The sequence below is a fragment of the Frankliniella occidentalis genome, unplaced genomic scaffold (assembly GCF_000697945.3).
Source record: "Frankliniella occidentalis isolate FOCC.00 unplaced genomic scaffold, Focc_3.1 Scaffold173, whole genome shotgun sequence".
Lineage (NCBI taxonomy): Eukaryota > Metazoa > Arthropoda > Insecta > Thysanoptera > Thripidae > Frankliniella > Frankliniella occidentalis.
Window position 1 is genome coordinate 228,353 of NW_026267299.1, and position 17,807 is coordinate 246,159.

Here is a 17,807-nt window from a genome sequence, read left to right on the forward strand (position 1 = left end):
TTGTATCCGAAAGAATACAATTTTTTGTATCACGGATGCTGAAAAAACTGCATATCCAAATTACAGATTTTTGTATTATTTTTTTTTAGAGTGTATTACATCCAATTATTTTTTTAGCTCGATGCACTCGCGTGTATTTCCCTTGGTATTTCCTTTTATTTCCATGTGCACATATACTTTTATCGAGATCAGATTATCAACGCAAATGCACAGCACTGTACTCCCATCTGCTTCGGCAGTCGGCACAGTTGAGTCGACGTCGTTCTCTAAGCGATGGGGATCTAGGTAATCCAGGGCCCATACCCATACTCTCATTTCCTTACGCACTCGCTGACAAAGAATTTTTGTGCAATTATGGATCACAAATCATCCGTTATACGGATATAATCGTCCGTAGTCCGTATCACGGTATGTCTCATATTTTGAGGAAAAAGGGAAAACTTTGAGGACCTACTAGATTTGAGGAAAACTCTTCGGACCTCTCCTTAAATTTTGAGGGACCTCCTTAAAAAATGAGGAAAAATTCCACAATTTTGAGGAGACTTAATCCTCGAAATCTGAGGAGCCTTCCTCAAACCAAGGGAGTTCCTCAAAGTTTTCCCTTTCTCCTCAAATAATGAGACATTGTTTTTACTGTGTATTACAGACAATTTTATCCATATTACAGACATGCCGTCATCCGCAAGGTATGGACGAAAGGTTTGCACAAAATTCTCCGTAACATGCGGATAGCACACCCATAAGGAAATGAGAGTGCATTTAAAATCGCTCAGCTGGGAAAATTTTACAAATTTTTGTGCTCCCTTCGCTCGGACTAAACCCTTAAGTGCTTCGGGTCAGTAAGGTTGCCGGCAAAACCCTCATATGTAATTTAAAGATACGCACTAGGGCTGTGCGATATTCGGGAATACCGAAACGATATCGGTATTTTTTTTATACCGATGCTTCGGTATTTTAAATTTCTGCTATTCGGGAACGATATTTCGATATTTTCGAAATATCGAAATATCGAAAAATACCGAAAGTTTGGAAATTTCGGTATTTCGGTATCTCGATAATTCAATATTTCCATAATACGAAGAATTTGGTACTCAGAGTGGGTGCGCCACCCCCCCTCAAACCTTTACTTTTACTTGTCCGCCCCTCCCAGTCTCTCCTACCGCTCTTTTCCCGCTCTACGCGCCTACTACGACGCTAGATGGAGCTGCTGGCGTTGCTGGCATGTCAGGCGGCAGACATGGCATCGCGCGCTGTTTTCAAAGTGCCCAAATTGTTTCACTTCCTCGTTAGCTTCTCTGTTGTCGAAATTTCGATACTTCGGTATTTCGATATTTCGGTATTTCGAAATTTCGGTATTTCGGTATTTTCGGTACGGTATCGATAACCGAAACCGACAAGTTTCGGTATTTTTTTAATATCGAAGTTCGGTACTGAAATTTCAATACCGCACAGCCCTAATACGCACGGTAAAAATGGTATCTTTAATCAAAGAAGATTCCTTGAAATTCAAGGAATGCCTTGGATTCCAAGCAGCCTGCTTGAATAGACCATTCCGCCGAGCCGAAAAAAAAAGAGAAGGAAGAGGCAAATATATTTTTGTGGACTTAATAGACCTTTTAACACAGCATTTTACAACTCTTACGTGTTCAAAATGATTTAGAGCAAATGTAATATTTATAGGACAACAAATCATTCTCAAATCGGCCTTATCAGCCCTAACCGATACCTTTGCTTCTTCCTTCTCTTCTTCTATCGCGGCTAAGCGGAATGGTGTATTACAAGACATCATTTTTACCGGGTGGTGTTTCCGGCAAGTTGCTTATATGGGACCAGATAATTCTATACGTATCATCTGCTCCTCAAAAAACTGAGCCTTAAAATAAGTACATTGTACCTGATCCTTGATTTTTTCGAGTGCATGTGTCATGATTCAACTAATATGTTCTTGAAAAATCAATGATGAAGAACAATGTACTTGATCCAAGAACTCAGTTTGTTTTGTGTGTGTGTTTCAATAAGTGATACTGAATCTATTTTCTTCAACTATTACTCATTACAACATTACTCTTTATTGTTTCCCTCTATTGCAGAGGTAAAGCGGCTTATAGGCCGTTCATACCAAGACCCTTGCGTTCAAAGTGACATAGCCAACTTAACCTACAGCGTGGTAAATGTGGACGATCAACCTCAAGTGCAGGTCCTGCATGGAGGAAAGGAGCTGACCCTCACTCCAGAAAAGGTACGAGGCAGGACTATTTCATATCCTCATAGAAAATAATTTAAGCGCAGCATCCGAAAGGAATGCACCCGAACCCGAGTCGGGTGTGAATGTCCCGTTCACGAGAAGCAAACCGTCCGAGTTTTCCAGGCGCCTTTTGCTGTATTCAGACACCTGTCTGGTTTTGACAATGTTTCCCCAGGCGGCGCCTATGGGAATCGTGTACGAGGGGGAAATCACTTGGGTTCGTAGCGTACGGGCTATTTCGTGGTACTTCTCCTGCCATTTCGGTTATTTCTCTCCTATTTCGGATTATTTCAGATTATTTCGCAGTATTTTGAAGTATTTCAGAGGTATTTCGCGACTATTTGATCGCATATTTCGGGGGTTTTTCGCCTCTATTTCGGACGATTTTGAGAAAGGTGTACGAACTATTTCGCAAGTGCTTTCCCCCTCGGTCGTGTGGGAAGCGTATCTTTTCCATACTGCGCCTGGGAAAACGTGCGAGCTCACAGCCGCAAACGTCAAAACCTAATTATGTTCAAATCAAAATTTAAGTCGTTTTTGAAACTTATTGTCAGTTTGAACGTCAATAACTGTGGCATTTTGCCTCTGATCGTCTCGGCGAAAAATAAACTTTCGCTTTCTTTTCGAGCTGAATCCAAATTACTAACCAGATTTTGATTATACATCATTAAAAATATATTGTTCACCAGTGTGTAGTATTCTTCTCAGTTTTAGACTGTCAAGTTTACCTATAATGTTCTTTTTATTACCCTGCCCTCCTTTTTCAGGTTTCCAGCATGGTACTGCTTAAAGTAAAGAAGTTTGCAGAGGCATTTCTGGGAAAGCCGGTGCAGAAAGCTGTGATCACTGTTCCAGCATACTTTTCAGCCAGGCAGCGAGATGCTACTCGCGAAGCAGGTCGGTTTATACACTTTACAAATGATAACAGATTTTGTGAGAAAAAGTGAAAAACTTTTGAAAAACTACCCCGATATTGGCAATATATCGCCAAAAACTATATTTCCGATGAATTTCGAGGCAACTTTGGTGTTACTGATTTTTCTATGCTGGAAAAAAAGGGGAAAATGTGAGCAAGCGAGGAATAGTCATAGCGAAAAAATTTTAACTAGCAAAGTGGGTTTCATGTCTTAATTACCCTCCCATCCTGATTCCAATCGAATTTTACTAGGTTCAGACGGAACTGTGTTTCAACAGTATCGGTGTAAATCTATACTATCTGAGGACGGAGTTGAAGGACCTTTTTAAAATGCCTATGTGCTATATCCCTTTAGCTAGTACATATCCTCAAACTGAGATTGTATATGATGCCGTTTTTGGTTTTATAAGCCGTGTGCTCGAGATTAACAGCCATCTTTTATCTCAGCTTGAAGATATCAATTTATTCCCCTTGTAATTCAAGGAAATTTCCTGCATATTACGGTTGCTCAGAATTATTCGTTTTATACATGGTTTCACACAACTTGGAAAACCCAGGGGAATAAAAAACTGTCTGGGAAATCAGGAAAAACTCAAGGAAAATGTTCAAAGGTCATGGAAATTTGTCCTGGTCTGCCATTAAACTGCATTCTATTTACTGTTAGGTCAGAACACATTTTGACATCCATGGAGCAGGGTGTCCACTCACCGGGAAATTCCGGGAAATCGGGAATTAGCCGGGAATTTTGTGGCGCCGGGAAAAATCGGGAATTAGCCGGGAAATTGCCACGGGCACCGGGAAAATTGTAATTGGCTTCACTCTCATCCTGTTACTGATTTTTTTCACCTTTTGTCAGTATTCCTGCTGCGCAAAAACCTTTATAAGCCACTGACAACTGCTTTCATCAGTAATACGAAATAATTTCTTTTTTAATTACTGACAATTTTTACTTTTATCAGTGAGCTACTTACATCGATATCCAGAATAAGTAACAAATTAGTCAGTAATCCTGCTGCATAAAAACCTTTATAAGCTACTAATAAATAAATCAGTACAGGTCTGAGAGTGTTGCAAGCGTAGCGCCGCCGCGGACAATGACTAAATCCTATCGTTCAAATAAAATGTTTTTTTATTTCAATTTTTTTTATTCGATTGTATTACTCTGAACACCCTATTTTAAGAGTCTTAGTATTTTTGCACTATTGCTATACTTAACGAAAAATTGGCATGAAAAGTCGTTTTTGGGACCGGGAAAAAACGGGAATTAGCCGGGAATTCTAAAGGGCACCGGGAAGTGGACACCCTGATGGAGGTTGTTTTGACCCAAAATGTGATTCTGCTGTAAGACTACGGTTAAATGCTTAGATGCGGGGGTATTTGTTTGCCCCTGCACTGTACCACGGACGGTTGCTTAAAAGTCAAGGAAATCTATGGAGAAATAGTCTGGAAATCAGGGGGAACTCAGGGAAAATGGAACTGACAATTTTGTGGTAACCATATCCGAAAAAGGTCTTTGTACACTGTAAAAAATCAGGCTTGGATACGGAGCCTGTCACGGCGTTCCGTACCTCACTTTTGGGAGTGATCTTTGAAAGCGTTTCGGATATTTACCGTACCTGACGATTTTTACATGGGCTAGCATAGGGAAGGGGGTACGTAACGCCCAACAGACTCCGTACTGAAAACGGAAACTTCCGGATCAAAATTAGCGGGACTTTTTCCGTACCCTGGCTCCGTACCCACATAGTTAATTTTACATGGGCTCTTATGGGAAGAGGGTACGAAACCCAAGGTACTGAGACGACGTAGGTTAAATAAACGGCATATTTCCGTATGGGTGACCGTGATTATTTTTTACAGTGTAAATGATTTATAGTGTAAACCTAATTTGCCTTCAAATTTTACTACCCTTTCCTAAATAGGTATTTTACGAATAAGAAGAACAGGAGGAATCCCGGGTTTTGGACTAAAATAAGCCACAGGTTACTGGCGCGTTACGACACGACACGGTTTCTGGTGTTCCAGATTTTTGAGGTTCTCAGCTTAAAAATGATATAGAACAGCCACGACTTTTCAGTTTTAGCGGAGATACGCGAGAAACACCGTGTGCTTGGTCATGGCTTTGTTATGGTCCGAGAGCAGACGTCGGCCGAATTTCTCCTGTTCTTCATATTCGCAAAATACCTCATTCCTCACTTGCTAGATTCCAATAGATTCAATCCGCATCCGGTTGAGATGTGCACAAAAACGCGTCTTTCTATGGACTATAAAAGTCCTTTCAGATTTACTGTGCACGGCGTTGATCGGATCACCCACTCGGTTTTCGCATTTTTTACGGGAGACATCCCTTTTTAACCTAAAAGGTTCAACGCTACATAAATATATATTTCTACTATTTCCACCTATACCTCTTTACTGAATAAGAACGAAAAATAGCATGAGAGATGAATGATTATGACACCACTCGTCTTGGCAAATTATAGTTTTAGAAACATAAGACATTGCGTCGGTTTGAAAAATCCGCTACCTTATTTTGATGTGCAGTGGTTTGACTCCTCTCACAGGTAAGCTAGCTGGGTTGGAAGTGCTTCGGCTGCTGCCCGAGCCTTCGGCCGCTGCCCTCGCCTATGGCCACGAGAGGACGGACCTGCTGCAGGGGGCCACCACCACAGTCCTCATCTACGACCTGGGGGGCGGCACCTTCGACGTGACTCTGGCCGTCATCCAGGGGACGGAGGTCACCGTCCGCGTCATCGAGGGCGACAATCACCTGGGAGGGCACGACTTCGACGTCTGCGTTATGAAGTGGGTTGCAGAGGTAGGGTTCTCTGTGCAGTGTACGTTCTTGCGCGCGTGCACATACGCACTCAGTCTAAAGACGCAATAAAAGTCCTTTCAGATTTAGTGTGGAGAGATTATGCAGTCCGTGTAAAAAATGTGTTCAAAGATGTACAATACATTTTGTAATTTACTGTTTGGAATGGATTTCAAGTCGATACTAAGTCCCAGTCCTTGTAAAGATGGAATTTTAAATTGTGGAATTATGGCACCTTCTATCAATAGTAAATTTCCCTGCACCCGGTACAGTAATTTTACACTAAATCTGCAGGGTTCATACCTGTCAGGGAAAAGTCAGAGAGAATGATATTGTACTGAAAATCAGGGAAAAGTCAGGGAGAACTTAAGAAATATGGTAGTTTGTGCGACGAGCATGGCATCGTGAACGCATGGGCCAACTTTAGCCGTGACGCCTTAGTAAAAATGATTATTATCTTTGACTTATCTTGTAAGGCATTATTTTATTTTTCTGCGAAATAAATTTCGCTTAAATTTTGAAAAATTTGCATTGTAATGATGGACAAAAATATGATTGTCCAGAAAAAGGATGCTAATTCGTCACTCGCTTGATTCAAATCTGCATCCGGTTGAGATGTGCACAAAAACGCGTCTTTCTACTGACAATAGAAGTATTTCCAGATTTAGTATGTGAGAACAGTCTCAGTGATTTTAATCTGCAGGATGCAGAATTTAAACTCGTTAAGATGTCCTTTGTAATTGATATTTCCGCTTTCCGTGTGTGTGCTCTTTTTCTCCGTTTCGAAATATCAAATTTTGACTTACACTCTGGATGGGAAGGGACAAATTTTGTACCTAGGTAAGACATGTCTTTGAGCATTGAGCACATCTTCACCAGATAGAAATTTGTCTGTGCGGGGTTACAAATTGTTCCTAGCATGGTTGCCACAACTCTGTAAAACCTGGGAAACCTTGGAAACTCGTCGAAATAAAAAAAACGTCTGGGAAATAAGGGAAAATTCAGGGAAAGTGAAAAAAGTCAGGGAAATCTGTTCCGATCGGTCTTTAAACTGCATTCTATTTACTGTTTAGGTCAAACTACACATTTTGACGTCCATGCAGGTTGTTTTATGGCCCAAAATTGTTCGTGCTCGCTTCGCTCGCGGTCTTGCAAAAGCATTTTCTGCAGGTCTTCGGCAATCACGCTCAAATGCTTGGATGGGAGGGTACTTGTTTGCCCCTACTCTACCAGGGACCGGTTGCTTAAAACTCAGGGAAAATTTGGGAGAAATGGTCTGGATATCACGGGACACTCAGGGAAAATGGAAATGAAAATTTTGTGGCAACCATGCTAGGCTAGGTACAAACGCTGTATTTTCTATGTAACGTGGATAATTTTTATTTGGTTTAGACGCTCAAAGGCACACCTATATCCCGCACGTACCAAAATGTCCCTCACCATTTAGTGTGCCGTTCGTCTTTATAAGTGGACCTCTTTGTGGATTGGGGTTTGAAAATGAAGTGCACCGTAAACTTAAGTTGTAGGTTTTACGGACTAGGGTTCGCCCGGTCGGATTTTTTTCCGGAAAAATTGGAAAGAAATCCGCTTTTTTCGGAAAAAAATCTTAGGGGTCGGAAAAATTGGAAAAATTGATTTAACCTAACCTTACCTTTTCAGTGAAAAACACGCGAAAAATCTCCCCCTGCGCAATGAGGGACGAAGAACTAGATTGGTTTTGGACGTTTTGCGCCATAAAAAGGTGTCTAGGCCCTAATAATTTGACTCTAATATTCGATCGCTCTCTTCAGCTACAGTCTGAATTCCTTTTGTTCTGATGCTTAACAGTGCATTTCCTACAGCTACAACTAAATTTAAGACTTTTCTTGGGATTTTCGCGTACTACGTATTCTAAAACACCAACGGAGCATTTTCAGCTGAGTATTAAAGTATTTTTATATCAGCCATGTCTTATCCAAAGCTTGTTTCTGTACAGTAACCATTGTTTTCCAATTTTTCCAATTTCTCCGAAAAGGATCGGAAAAAAATCCGACTTTTTTTCCACCGATTTTAGTTTTTCGGAAAACTACGAACCCTAGTTACTACAAAATATGTTGTAAGTTTACGAGGACTTTCTCCACAGGAGATGCGGTCCTCCCTAGGCGTAGACGTGGCGGACGAGCCGAGTAAGGTGCGCCGTCTGCTCTCGCTCTGCGAACGCGCCAAGAGGGACCTCACGGCGCTCACCAAGGCGGAGATTGACCTCGAGTCACTGCTACCGGACCGCGAGCAAGTAGTGAAACTATCGCGGGCCAAGTTTGAGAATCTGTGTCAAGATCTCCTCCAGAAGACGCTGACGTGCGTGAAAGCGGCGCTGGCCAGCGCAGAGGTAAGTCCACTGTTATTCTGGATGGGCATGCCTTCACTGTGAGTGAATTTCGTCATTTCACGGTAATAATCTGTCACGAATAATTCGTAATTAAAATTAACGAGTATTATTCGGCAATTTTGGTTACGAACTGCACTGTGAAAAATAGTCAAGTTATCGGGACAATTTTCCTTTCTGTGAGTTCGTAACATTACAATTTGAAATGGTAAAATTACAATTACTTCCTTCTGACTTGGAATTCATCGAGGAGCAAAACTGGTTCGTCGTAAATTTACAACATTATTTTGTTATTCCAAATTACAAGAAATGTCGTTACTTAACGAGGAAAATTTTCACAGTGTGTTCATAGCGGTACAACAAACTATTCGTAACATCACGATTTAATAGTGTCAATTGATCAGAATGTTAGAAAGTGTGTTTCAAATATTCTTCTAGGTTCGTTCTATTGGTACAACAACCGAGTAACAAACTGTTTGTCATTTTAAGAATGTATTCGTTTCTTTAAAGTAACGGAGAGTTTGTGAAGAAAAATTAACTGGACAGTTTTCGTTAAATTACGATGTAACTTCCAACAGTGTTCATACATAAAATACGGACGAAAGTTCTATACAGTACCTTACGGATGAAGGTTTGTAAATGAGGATGGAAATTTTCGTTATTAGGGACAATAGGCTATTCCGCTCAACGCGGTAAGAAGAACACAAGAATCACAAAATCCGAGGGTGGGGGGAGCGGCGCGGGGGAGCGCGGGCGGGTGGGGAAGCCGCCTCGCTACCCCCACCCTCGGATTTTGTGATTCTTGTGTTCTTCTTACCGCGTCGAGCGGAATAGCCTATTCCATTCGTATCACGGATGATGTGTGTTCCATATTACGTAATGCACAAAATTCTCCGTAAGCCGGTCCGTAAGATGAGACTGTGTCCAAAGTTACATGAAGTGGAACACTTCTACATGTTCAAATTAACTGTTAAACACTTCCCAGTATTCAAAGACCCATACAAAAACCTAGAAGTATGTGCAACGTTGCTTAATGCTTTTATATGCACGTTCGTTGCACTGTAAGAAATCCTGTGGTAAATCATTGCTGAGACCACAGAACTGGAACCACACCTAAAACACAGTGCGGACTGTGGTTGGCAACACCACAGGGTTTTTCTGTTGACCGGCTCAGTCTGTGACTCGTCTTTGGTTCGAGGCGTCTTTGTTCGTTCTTAGCTCTCGCTGATGACCCGCCGCGCTCCAGCAACCACATGCTGGATGATTATTCCAACATGTATCTTCGTGCTACTGCGCGAAAATATATGATTTTTGAGGGAAGGTCAAGAGTTTAATCCTCTGAAGGGGCAGTGGTGTCCAAAGGCCTTGCAGCTCATGAGCCTTCGGGCTCAAGGGCTCAAGGCCCTCCATGGCCCTTCGAGCAGAAGACCTATGTCTTCAGCGCAACATATGCGCTTGAACTTGAACCACTTGACCCGTAGCGCCATTACTGCCATTTAATACTAATTTTTCATCACACTATTTTACTGGGATTGTGAAAGCAGAGAACTTTCATGTGGCAGTTCTGTGGTTTATCACAAGATTGAGCACTGACATACTTGTAGTAGCTCCGTGCTTCGCACGGAATTGAGCACAGACAGGCTGTGTAATTAATTGACGCACTTTTTTCTGTGAATCCTGTGCTTTTTTCTGACAGTGTGCACTCTTTATTTATCAGTGTTATAAAGCGACGTTTTCGTCCACATCCACTTTTTAGGAACAAAACTACATCTGGTCTCAATTTGCATGAAAACGTCCCCTTAGGAACAAACTGTCCGTATATCATTGCATACATAGTAGTGTAAGAACACACTGAATCTGGGAGGACTTCTATTGACCGTAGGAAGACGCGATTTTGTGCACATCTCAACCGGAAGCAGATTAGAATCCAGCAAGTGAGGAATTTGCATCTTAATGTTGGGCAAATAAAAACAAAATAATTGCGTCCAGAAAAAGGATCCTCATTCGTCACTAGCTGGATTAAAATCTGCATCCGTTTAAAATGTGTGCAAAAACGCGTCTTTCCAAGGACAATAAAAGTCCTTTCAGATTTCCCGCTCAAGCAATCCAAAAGTGCTTATCAGGTATCATGCTGTACGTTTTTGTGCAAACTTTCGGTTCTACTTATTCAAGCAACGTTTCGCGTTGTACAAATTTGTAAGCATAAGTGCATGTTTTCGCACACACACTGAGTTAAATGTTTCGTTGCAGCCATCAAAAATTCTTCGATCAGTCCGGATTAGTCATGGCCATCAAAACTTTAGTCGCAGCAACTAAACTTTTGGTTACAACTACCAAAACTTCGGTTACAGCTACCAAAATTTTGATAACTATGACTAAGCCGGACTGACCAAACAAAATGTGGCCGTGGGTATCAAATTTTTGATGGCTGCAACGAAACATTTCTCTACGTGTTAATGCACCAAAGTGTTCAAATCAAACAGAAATGTGTGCACAAAATTTGATTGCTTAAATTCGTGCAAATAAAAGATACACATCTAGTTGGCGCGTAACAATGTATTCATTTGAATGGAGTCCATGCAGTAATGCAGCTGACGTTGAGTGAACTTGCCCTCCAGATGACTCCCGCCGAGGTGGACGAGGTGATCCTGGTTGGCGGGTCGACTCGCATGCCGGCAGTGCCGCGGCTGCTGGCCGACCTGTTCCCGGGCAAGATGATCCGCAGGACGGTGAACCCCGACGAGGCGGTGGCGCACGGCGCCGCGCTCATGGCGGCGCAGCTGACCGGCGCCAGGGTGGCGGACCTGACGGCCGTGGTGGTCCAGGACGTGACGCCGCTCAGCATCGGCATCGACGTCAACGGCGGCACGTTCTACACCGTCCTGGCGAAGAACACCGCCATACCAGCCCAGAAAAGCACCCGAATGACGACCGCCTTTAAAAACCAACGAGCTGTGAGCATCATGGTCAGTCCAACCACCACTTTTGTTACGGTGAAATACCCGAAGATTTTGTCAGGGTTTTATTAGTAAAATGAGTGGAAAAATAATTAAATAGAGGTGGTTTTTTGAGGTCAGTTCACGGTAAAAACTATGACTCGTTGAGGGAAAAGGAAAAACTTTGAGGAACTCCCATGTTTCAGGAAGAGTCCCCCGTTCTCGCCTCAGATTTTAAGGAATATTCTCAAATGAGGAAAAGCCCTACACTTTTGGAGACTTCCTCGAAATCTGAGGAGTTTTTGTCAAACTAGGTGAATGCCTCAAAAATTTCTCTTTTCCCTCAAAAAATGACATTGTTTTTACCGTGTGAGGGCCCTTTCTCTGACAAAGTACTGAAGATACGAGATCTCAAACGACCGAATTCGTTTCGAAAAATACCAACTGTAGACCGTTACAGGTAGTCCGGGCTCAGTATCTTATTTCTTAACTGCCTTTAACGTTATTTTAAGAGTTAAACTTATAACTTTTAACTTTTACTATTGTTCTTTGGAAATAAGTTAGTTCTTCGACTTGTCCAACTTTTTTCTAGATGTACGATTAATATCAAACATAATTTCAAATCGAATGATTTTTTTGTGTTAATTTATGCATTAAAGTAAACCCATTTATGTCTGATTTCGTATCGTGCATAAATCCGTACGCAATAGGGCTGTGCGATATCTAGATTTTGATATCGCGAAACGATATCAACCAAGTATCGACATCGACTCGATGCATCGAGTCTCGATAATATCGAGTGATATCGCAATATCGAACCATATCGAGGAACGATATGTCTTAAAATGGCCGATATATCGCGATATATCGTAGTATCGAGCAACCTCGATATTTCGATATCGCGATATATTGCAGTATCGAGAAACCTCGATATTTCGATATCGATATCGGGAGAATATCGACGTCTCGATATCGGACAACATCGTATCGATATTGAAATATCGTGGTATCGCACAGCCCTACGCACAAATCACTACACATGACACGTATGAAAAAGTAATTTTCCCGAGTTTCCAGTTAGTGTGCAGTTAAGTAACAAGTCACGGAGCCCTGACCCTTGGCTTGCAAGTATTTACTTTGCAGTTGCACACTTACAGGTGTCAAAGCAGTTTCTAGTTTGCCAGTGTAGTAAAGACGCTGATGGCGCCCTTAAAAATTACATTTATGTTCTTGCACTCAGAAAACCGATTGTTTAACTCAACGAAATTAAGTGTTTAGAAAACCAACGCAATTTTGTTTCCGTCGACCAAATTTCAATCGTGTTGATTGGATGATTTAGTCAGGTCGGTGTGTTTGACAATATTTTTGGTTGGGCTGATCACATTTAAATTGTAGAAGCTTAATTAAACGTTTCGTTGGATTTCGGGAGTAAATTGTGTTTTCTTCAACACGAATTTAGTCATACGGACTAATAGCTTATCTCGGTGGGGTTTGCAAATTCAAGTTGGAAATGTAGACCTCTTGAGTCTTGAAGTTAAAATTGAGACACTGATCAGTAATAACTTTGATTTTTTTAGGTCTACCAGGGAGAGCGGCAAGTGGCTAATAGGAATATGTTCATTGGGAAGTATACTCTGCAGAATCTGCCACCTGCTCCAGAGGGGCTGGGGGTGATAATGTCGCTGTCACTCGACCAGGACGGGGTCCTTCAGGTAAGATGTTTCAAATGCGTTGATCTTCATGAACCGTGAGAAAGATTTTTCGAATTTTGCATCTCAAAGAATTCACTGTGAAAAATATCGTTGTAAATTTACCAAAATTTTGTAAACTAGAATTATAAATTAAGTTGTAAATTTACGACAGCACATTTTTTACTCGCCAAGGGATTTTAAGTCGATACGTACTGCATCAGGGTTGTTACAGGTCATGGAAAACCTGGAAGTCATGGTAAAGTCAGGGAAAAAAAATCGAGTCATGGAAGTCATGGAAAAGTCAGGGAAATCAATCGCCGAGTCATGGAAAATTATGAAAAGTTGGAAAATTGCAAAATTTGCTAGCGTGCTAAGCTCCTGCGGTTCTCTACAATGGTCCAATTTATTGTTAAATATCCTTTTTTTTTCGCTCGCTTCGCTCGCGAATATTTCCCTCTCTTCTTTCGTATAACCATAGGTGCACATACTTTTATCGAGAATATCAAAACAAATGTACACAGGGTGTCGAGCGACTCGGGGAATACGGGAAATACGGGAATTATACGGGAATTAAATTGGCCCGGGAAAAGTTCCGGGAAAGTCCGGGAATTTTGCAATCTACTCGGGAAATCTCTAAAAATTTCAAAGTGCCGTGTCTCTCTTCAGGAATGAGATGCAAAATGCACCAAAAAGGTACTTTAAGTTGCCATTTTCCTGCTCATAAACCACTCTCTTTGTCATAGAATACCGAATAAAATTCTCGCTCGCTTCGCTCGCACTTTTTCATGGCGGTCACCTTCCGTAATGATCTCAAAGCGGAAGGCCGAAAGACGCCCATTGAAACGGGTCCGGTGTCTGGTAGGTGTATGATCTCAAAGTAGACACCAGAGCAACCCCGGCTGACGATACCAGATGTGATAAAGAAACGGTGTCGAAAGGGTCTATCAACAGAGCTTAACACGTTGAGTGCGTTGCGGTGCGTTGTGACCCACACCGTGGGTCACAGCATTATGTCCCACAGGGCGACGTGACCCACACGGTGGGCCCCAATGTATGGCGTTTAGAAAAACCTTCGGCTCTTGGGACATCCTTCTTTTTTTGGCGCCGCACTCAACGTGTTAATCCCTCTAAAACAGCTCTTTATATCAAAAACATGTCAAAAAAATTCTCGCTCGCTTCGCTCGCGATTTTCTATGGGGAATACCTCTGTTTTGCTCGGTCATGCTCCTGTCAACCAGAGTATTTAGACATTTGTTAATTTTTACCTCTCATTCGATAGGAAAATTTTTCATCTGAAAGGGTTAAAATACTCGGGGATTTCGTCAATTTTTGCTCGGGAAATACGGGAAAAGTTCGGGAATTTTATTTTCGGTCCGCGCTCGACACCCTGGTACAGCACTCAAACTCTGCACTCACATTTGCTGGCTAAAATTTTTGAATCTCTTCGTATGTGTCGAAGTTTGGTCGCCACAGTGGAGGTGGTACCGTTCCCTAAGCGAGGGGGATCTGGTTAATCTAGGGCGCATTTTAAACCGCTCAGCTAGGTGAACATTTGAAAATTTTCGTGCTCGCTTCGCTCGCACTTAGCCCTTTTATGTTTCTAGTCGGTAGCGTCAACCGAAAGTGGCCAGCAAACCCCTCGTGCGATTCAAAGATTGATACGGTGCTTCCCACTAGTTGCCAATATAGGCAAGGGGCCTTCTGTAAAGGTAAAATTCGAGCTACAACGTCACTTTTGGGGCCGGGAAAAACCGGAAAGTGCCCACCCTGTAAATGAATGCATTCACAGGGCCGTAACAAGAGCTTAACCAATAACTTAAAAATATTTTGGGGGATGAAAGTCATGGAAAACCTCCAGTTTGGTCAGGGAAAAGTCAGGGAATTTGAAAATCCCAACTCTGTAACAACCCTGTGCATGTATTTTTACGATTACAAATTGTAATTTTACAATCTACGTCAAGGAAAATTTTCCAGTAAACCTACCTACTATTTTCACAGTGTTAGTTCGTATTGTAAGTAAATTCTTTGTACACACCAAGAGGGAAGGGGACAGTTCATCGTTTTACGTAATTGCCATCCCTTCTATAATGCCCTTCTACAGTACTACACAACAGCTTTTTTTGAGGGCATTTTTCGAGGATTTTTGGCCTGTACCGCCGTAGACACATCCTTTATCTGCATTGTACTAAGACGCGGTAGTGCCTAAACGGCCTATGATAGAGCAAAACGCAAAACGGACGAAATGTTCGTTCAAAGGGTCGCAATTTGGCGAGTTACGTGGAAGAAAGTAATGCTGAAAATTAAAAAGAAAATGGTTGAAATGGCAGCTTAATAGCCCCTTAATATGAATGTGAGCAAAAAGACTAAAATTGCTGCGTTCTTCGATGACACATCAAGACATACAATTTCCCAAAGTAGAATGAAAATCGGGAATTTACACGGGGTCCTTGTGAGATTGGCATTTGCAGAGTGCGGTGGGAATTTGGAGAACGCCGAACCTGTGCATGGCGTGTTTTGCCACGGTGCAGCTCGGGGAGAAAGGGACGGTTGGAGGGTGCTCCGACCAAAGGAAATGACCGTTAACACTCGTACAGAGGCCCGGCGTTCCCCGAATGCCCACCACACCGTTTCAGATGTCGATCTCAGGTTTTGATACAATGTAGATAAAGGATGTGTCTACGGCGGTAGCAGGCCCACAATCTACAAAAAGTGCCCATGGAAAAATTTGTTGTGAAGATATAAATTGGGCCATTATGGGCGACTCAGCAACGTCGGAGGCAGACTTTTGCGTTCGGTATAGAGGTTGGGGAAAGCGGAAAGCTTTGGGGAACTCCCCTGGTTAGAAGAGAACTCCTCAGATTTCGAGCAGAAGACCTCCAAATATGTGGGATTTTTCATATTTTTGAGAAGATTCTTCAAAATCTGAGGCGAGATAGGAAGACTCTTCCTCAAACGGAGTTCCTCAAAGTTTTCCCCTTTTCCTCAAAAAGTAAGACATTGTTTTTACCGTGTGAGGGCTCAAGCGCGCTCCAGCCGGGACTTAAATGTCCGTATGCATTAGTCCATCAGGCGTAAATTTGAAAATAGGTTACAGACAAAATAATGCGGCTGTATCTAATCAGGTATGGCTTTGTACCCACCTTACAGACAAATTTGTATTGCACACTTCGTTGTGAGGATCAGTTATGTTTGGTAGGCTAAATTCGATAGCTGGAATCGAGAATCCGATACCAACAACAAAGGGTTGGTCGCCACGACCGGACACTTGTACGAAGAGAACAAACTCCAGATTGGTTCTCTTCGTACAAGTGTCCGGTCGTGACAACCAGCTCTTGCTTGTGAGTGTCTTTAATTTCCGTGGGAGGACAAATTTGTATTGAGGCCTGAATGCTTGAATGAAGTTGGCTCAATAGCATGCGTTAGACTCTACTTGCCTCCTCTTTTAACCAACGGCAACGGATATTGGTGCAAATAGAACAATTAGGCACTAGTGGGGCCCCCCCAGCTGCGCGGCCCACATATGTATTATTTGCTTTCCTAAGACCGATCATCGACGAATCTTTCCTTCCTTAGTGCTCCATGCTTGCGTTCTGGCCTGCAGGTGAAGGCCCGTGTCGAGGGGAGCGCGCTGTGGGAGGGGTGCTTCCTTGAGCTACGTGAGTGCACGGCATCAGAGGTGGAGGTTCACGCGGAGCTGGCGGCGCGGTGCCAACACGACGACGAGGCAGAGGCTCGCAGACTCAAGGCGCGCTTTAGGCTGCAGAAGGTTCTGGTGAACCGGAAGGAAGAGGTAAAGTTGTGCACAGCCACAGGGAGCAGTAACTCGAAACTGCGTTTTGCGTTCACTGCTATTCAAATACTGGACTATACGTCACGTGACGTAGCAAATTTAAAAGTATATGCTTTAAAGCGGAATACTGTTCTCAATTTGCATTCAAGAACCTAATATGTTTTTAAAAAATATCAATTATTCACAAAACCTTCATTCTAGGCGTGCTTCACTTCGATACCTCCTTACACTGGAAAAACAAAGGTGCTATATATCACCCCTTGTAGGGTGCTAGCACCCTTTGTAGGGTGCTATTGAATTTTCAGGGGTGCTACTGCACTAGTGCCTTTGTAGAGACACGATTTGTGCCAAAAATAGCACCTTTGGGGGGCAGTACCACCTTTCTAGAGGCACTATTTTACTAACGCCTTGACAAGGCATTAGATAGCACCTTTGTTTTTCTGGTGTAAGTATAAAACGTCTCTAGATATACGCAATTGTCCTATCCCGAGTGCATAATGTGTAAACGACGCCAAAAGTCTAAATAAGTTGTACTTTACCATACCGGGGGTTCAACCCAGGACCTCCAGGCCGAGATTCGACGCCAATCAATTGGTTCATTCCTAATATTTCCTTATCGTCTTGTCTACAGGCTGTTGATGCAGCTGCTTTCCAGATTCTGGAGGACTGGTTTGAAAGAAACCAAAATGCTTCGCTCGCTGACTTCGAAGCCAAGCGTGATGAAGCAAAGTCAGCGCTAGGCAAGCGTGGGTATCATTTTGAAGAGTATGATACTTATAAAACGAAGAGATTTTTTTAGAGCCGTGTCTCCCTAAATGTTTTCGAATATCTAATTTTATTTTTGCTGTGACCTCCAACTTAATTCGTCATATGTTTCGTACTTGGTTTTAAATTAAAACTTAAAGTTTGGCAATTTAAGCCAACACGTTCTGTTATTATTCTATTTCGCAAGCGTGTCTGTATTTACACGTTTGAACCAAGTGTTCGTTCAATTGCTCAACACATGCACACGGAGGAAGATATTTCGTTGGGCCAGCGAACAATTAAGT

The 17,807-nt window shown here is 42.4% G+C and overlaps 1 protein-coding gene across 1 annotated transcript in view; it reads left to right on the top strand.

The window, feature by feature from the left end:
• Positions 1 to 17,683, top strand: part of LOC113214574 (heat shock 70 kDa protein-like) — a 44,100-nt gene extending 26,417 nt beyond the window's left edge. Inside the window, exons 3-10 of the mRNA XM_052271797.1 lie at positions 2,091 to 2,239; positions 3,013 to 3,142; positions 5,726 to 5,979; positions 8,099 to 8,344; positions 10,960 to 11,307; positions 12,855 to 12,989; positions 16,570 to 16,758; positions 17,390 to 17,683. Of these exons, the coding sequence (XP_052127757.1) occupies positions 2,091 to 2,239; positions 3,013 to 3,142; positions 5,726 to 5,979; positions 8,099 to 8,344; positions 10,960 to 11,307; positions 12,855 to 12,989; positions 16,570 to 16,758; positions 17,390 to 17,557 (1,619 nt within the window). The 3' untranslated portion in view covers positions 17,558 to 17,683. The remainder of the gene's footprint in view (positions 1 to 2,090; positions 2,240 to 3,012; positions 3,143 to 5,725; positions 5,980 to 8,098; positions 8,345 to 10,959; positions 11,308 to 12,854; positions 12,990 to 16,569; positions 16,759 to 17,389) is intronic.
• Positions 17,684 to 17,807: the final 124 nt, after the last annotated feature.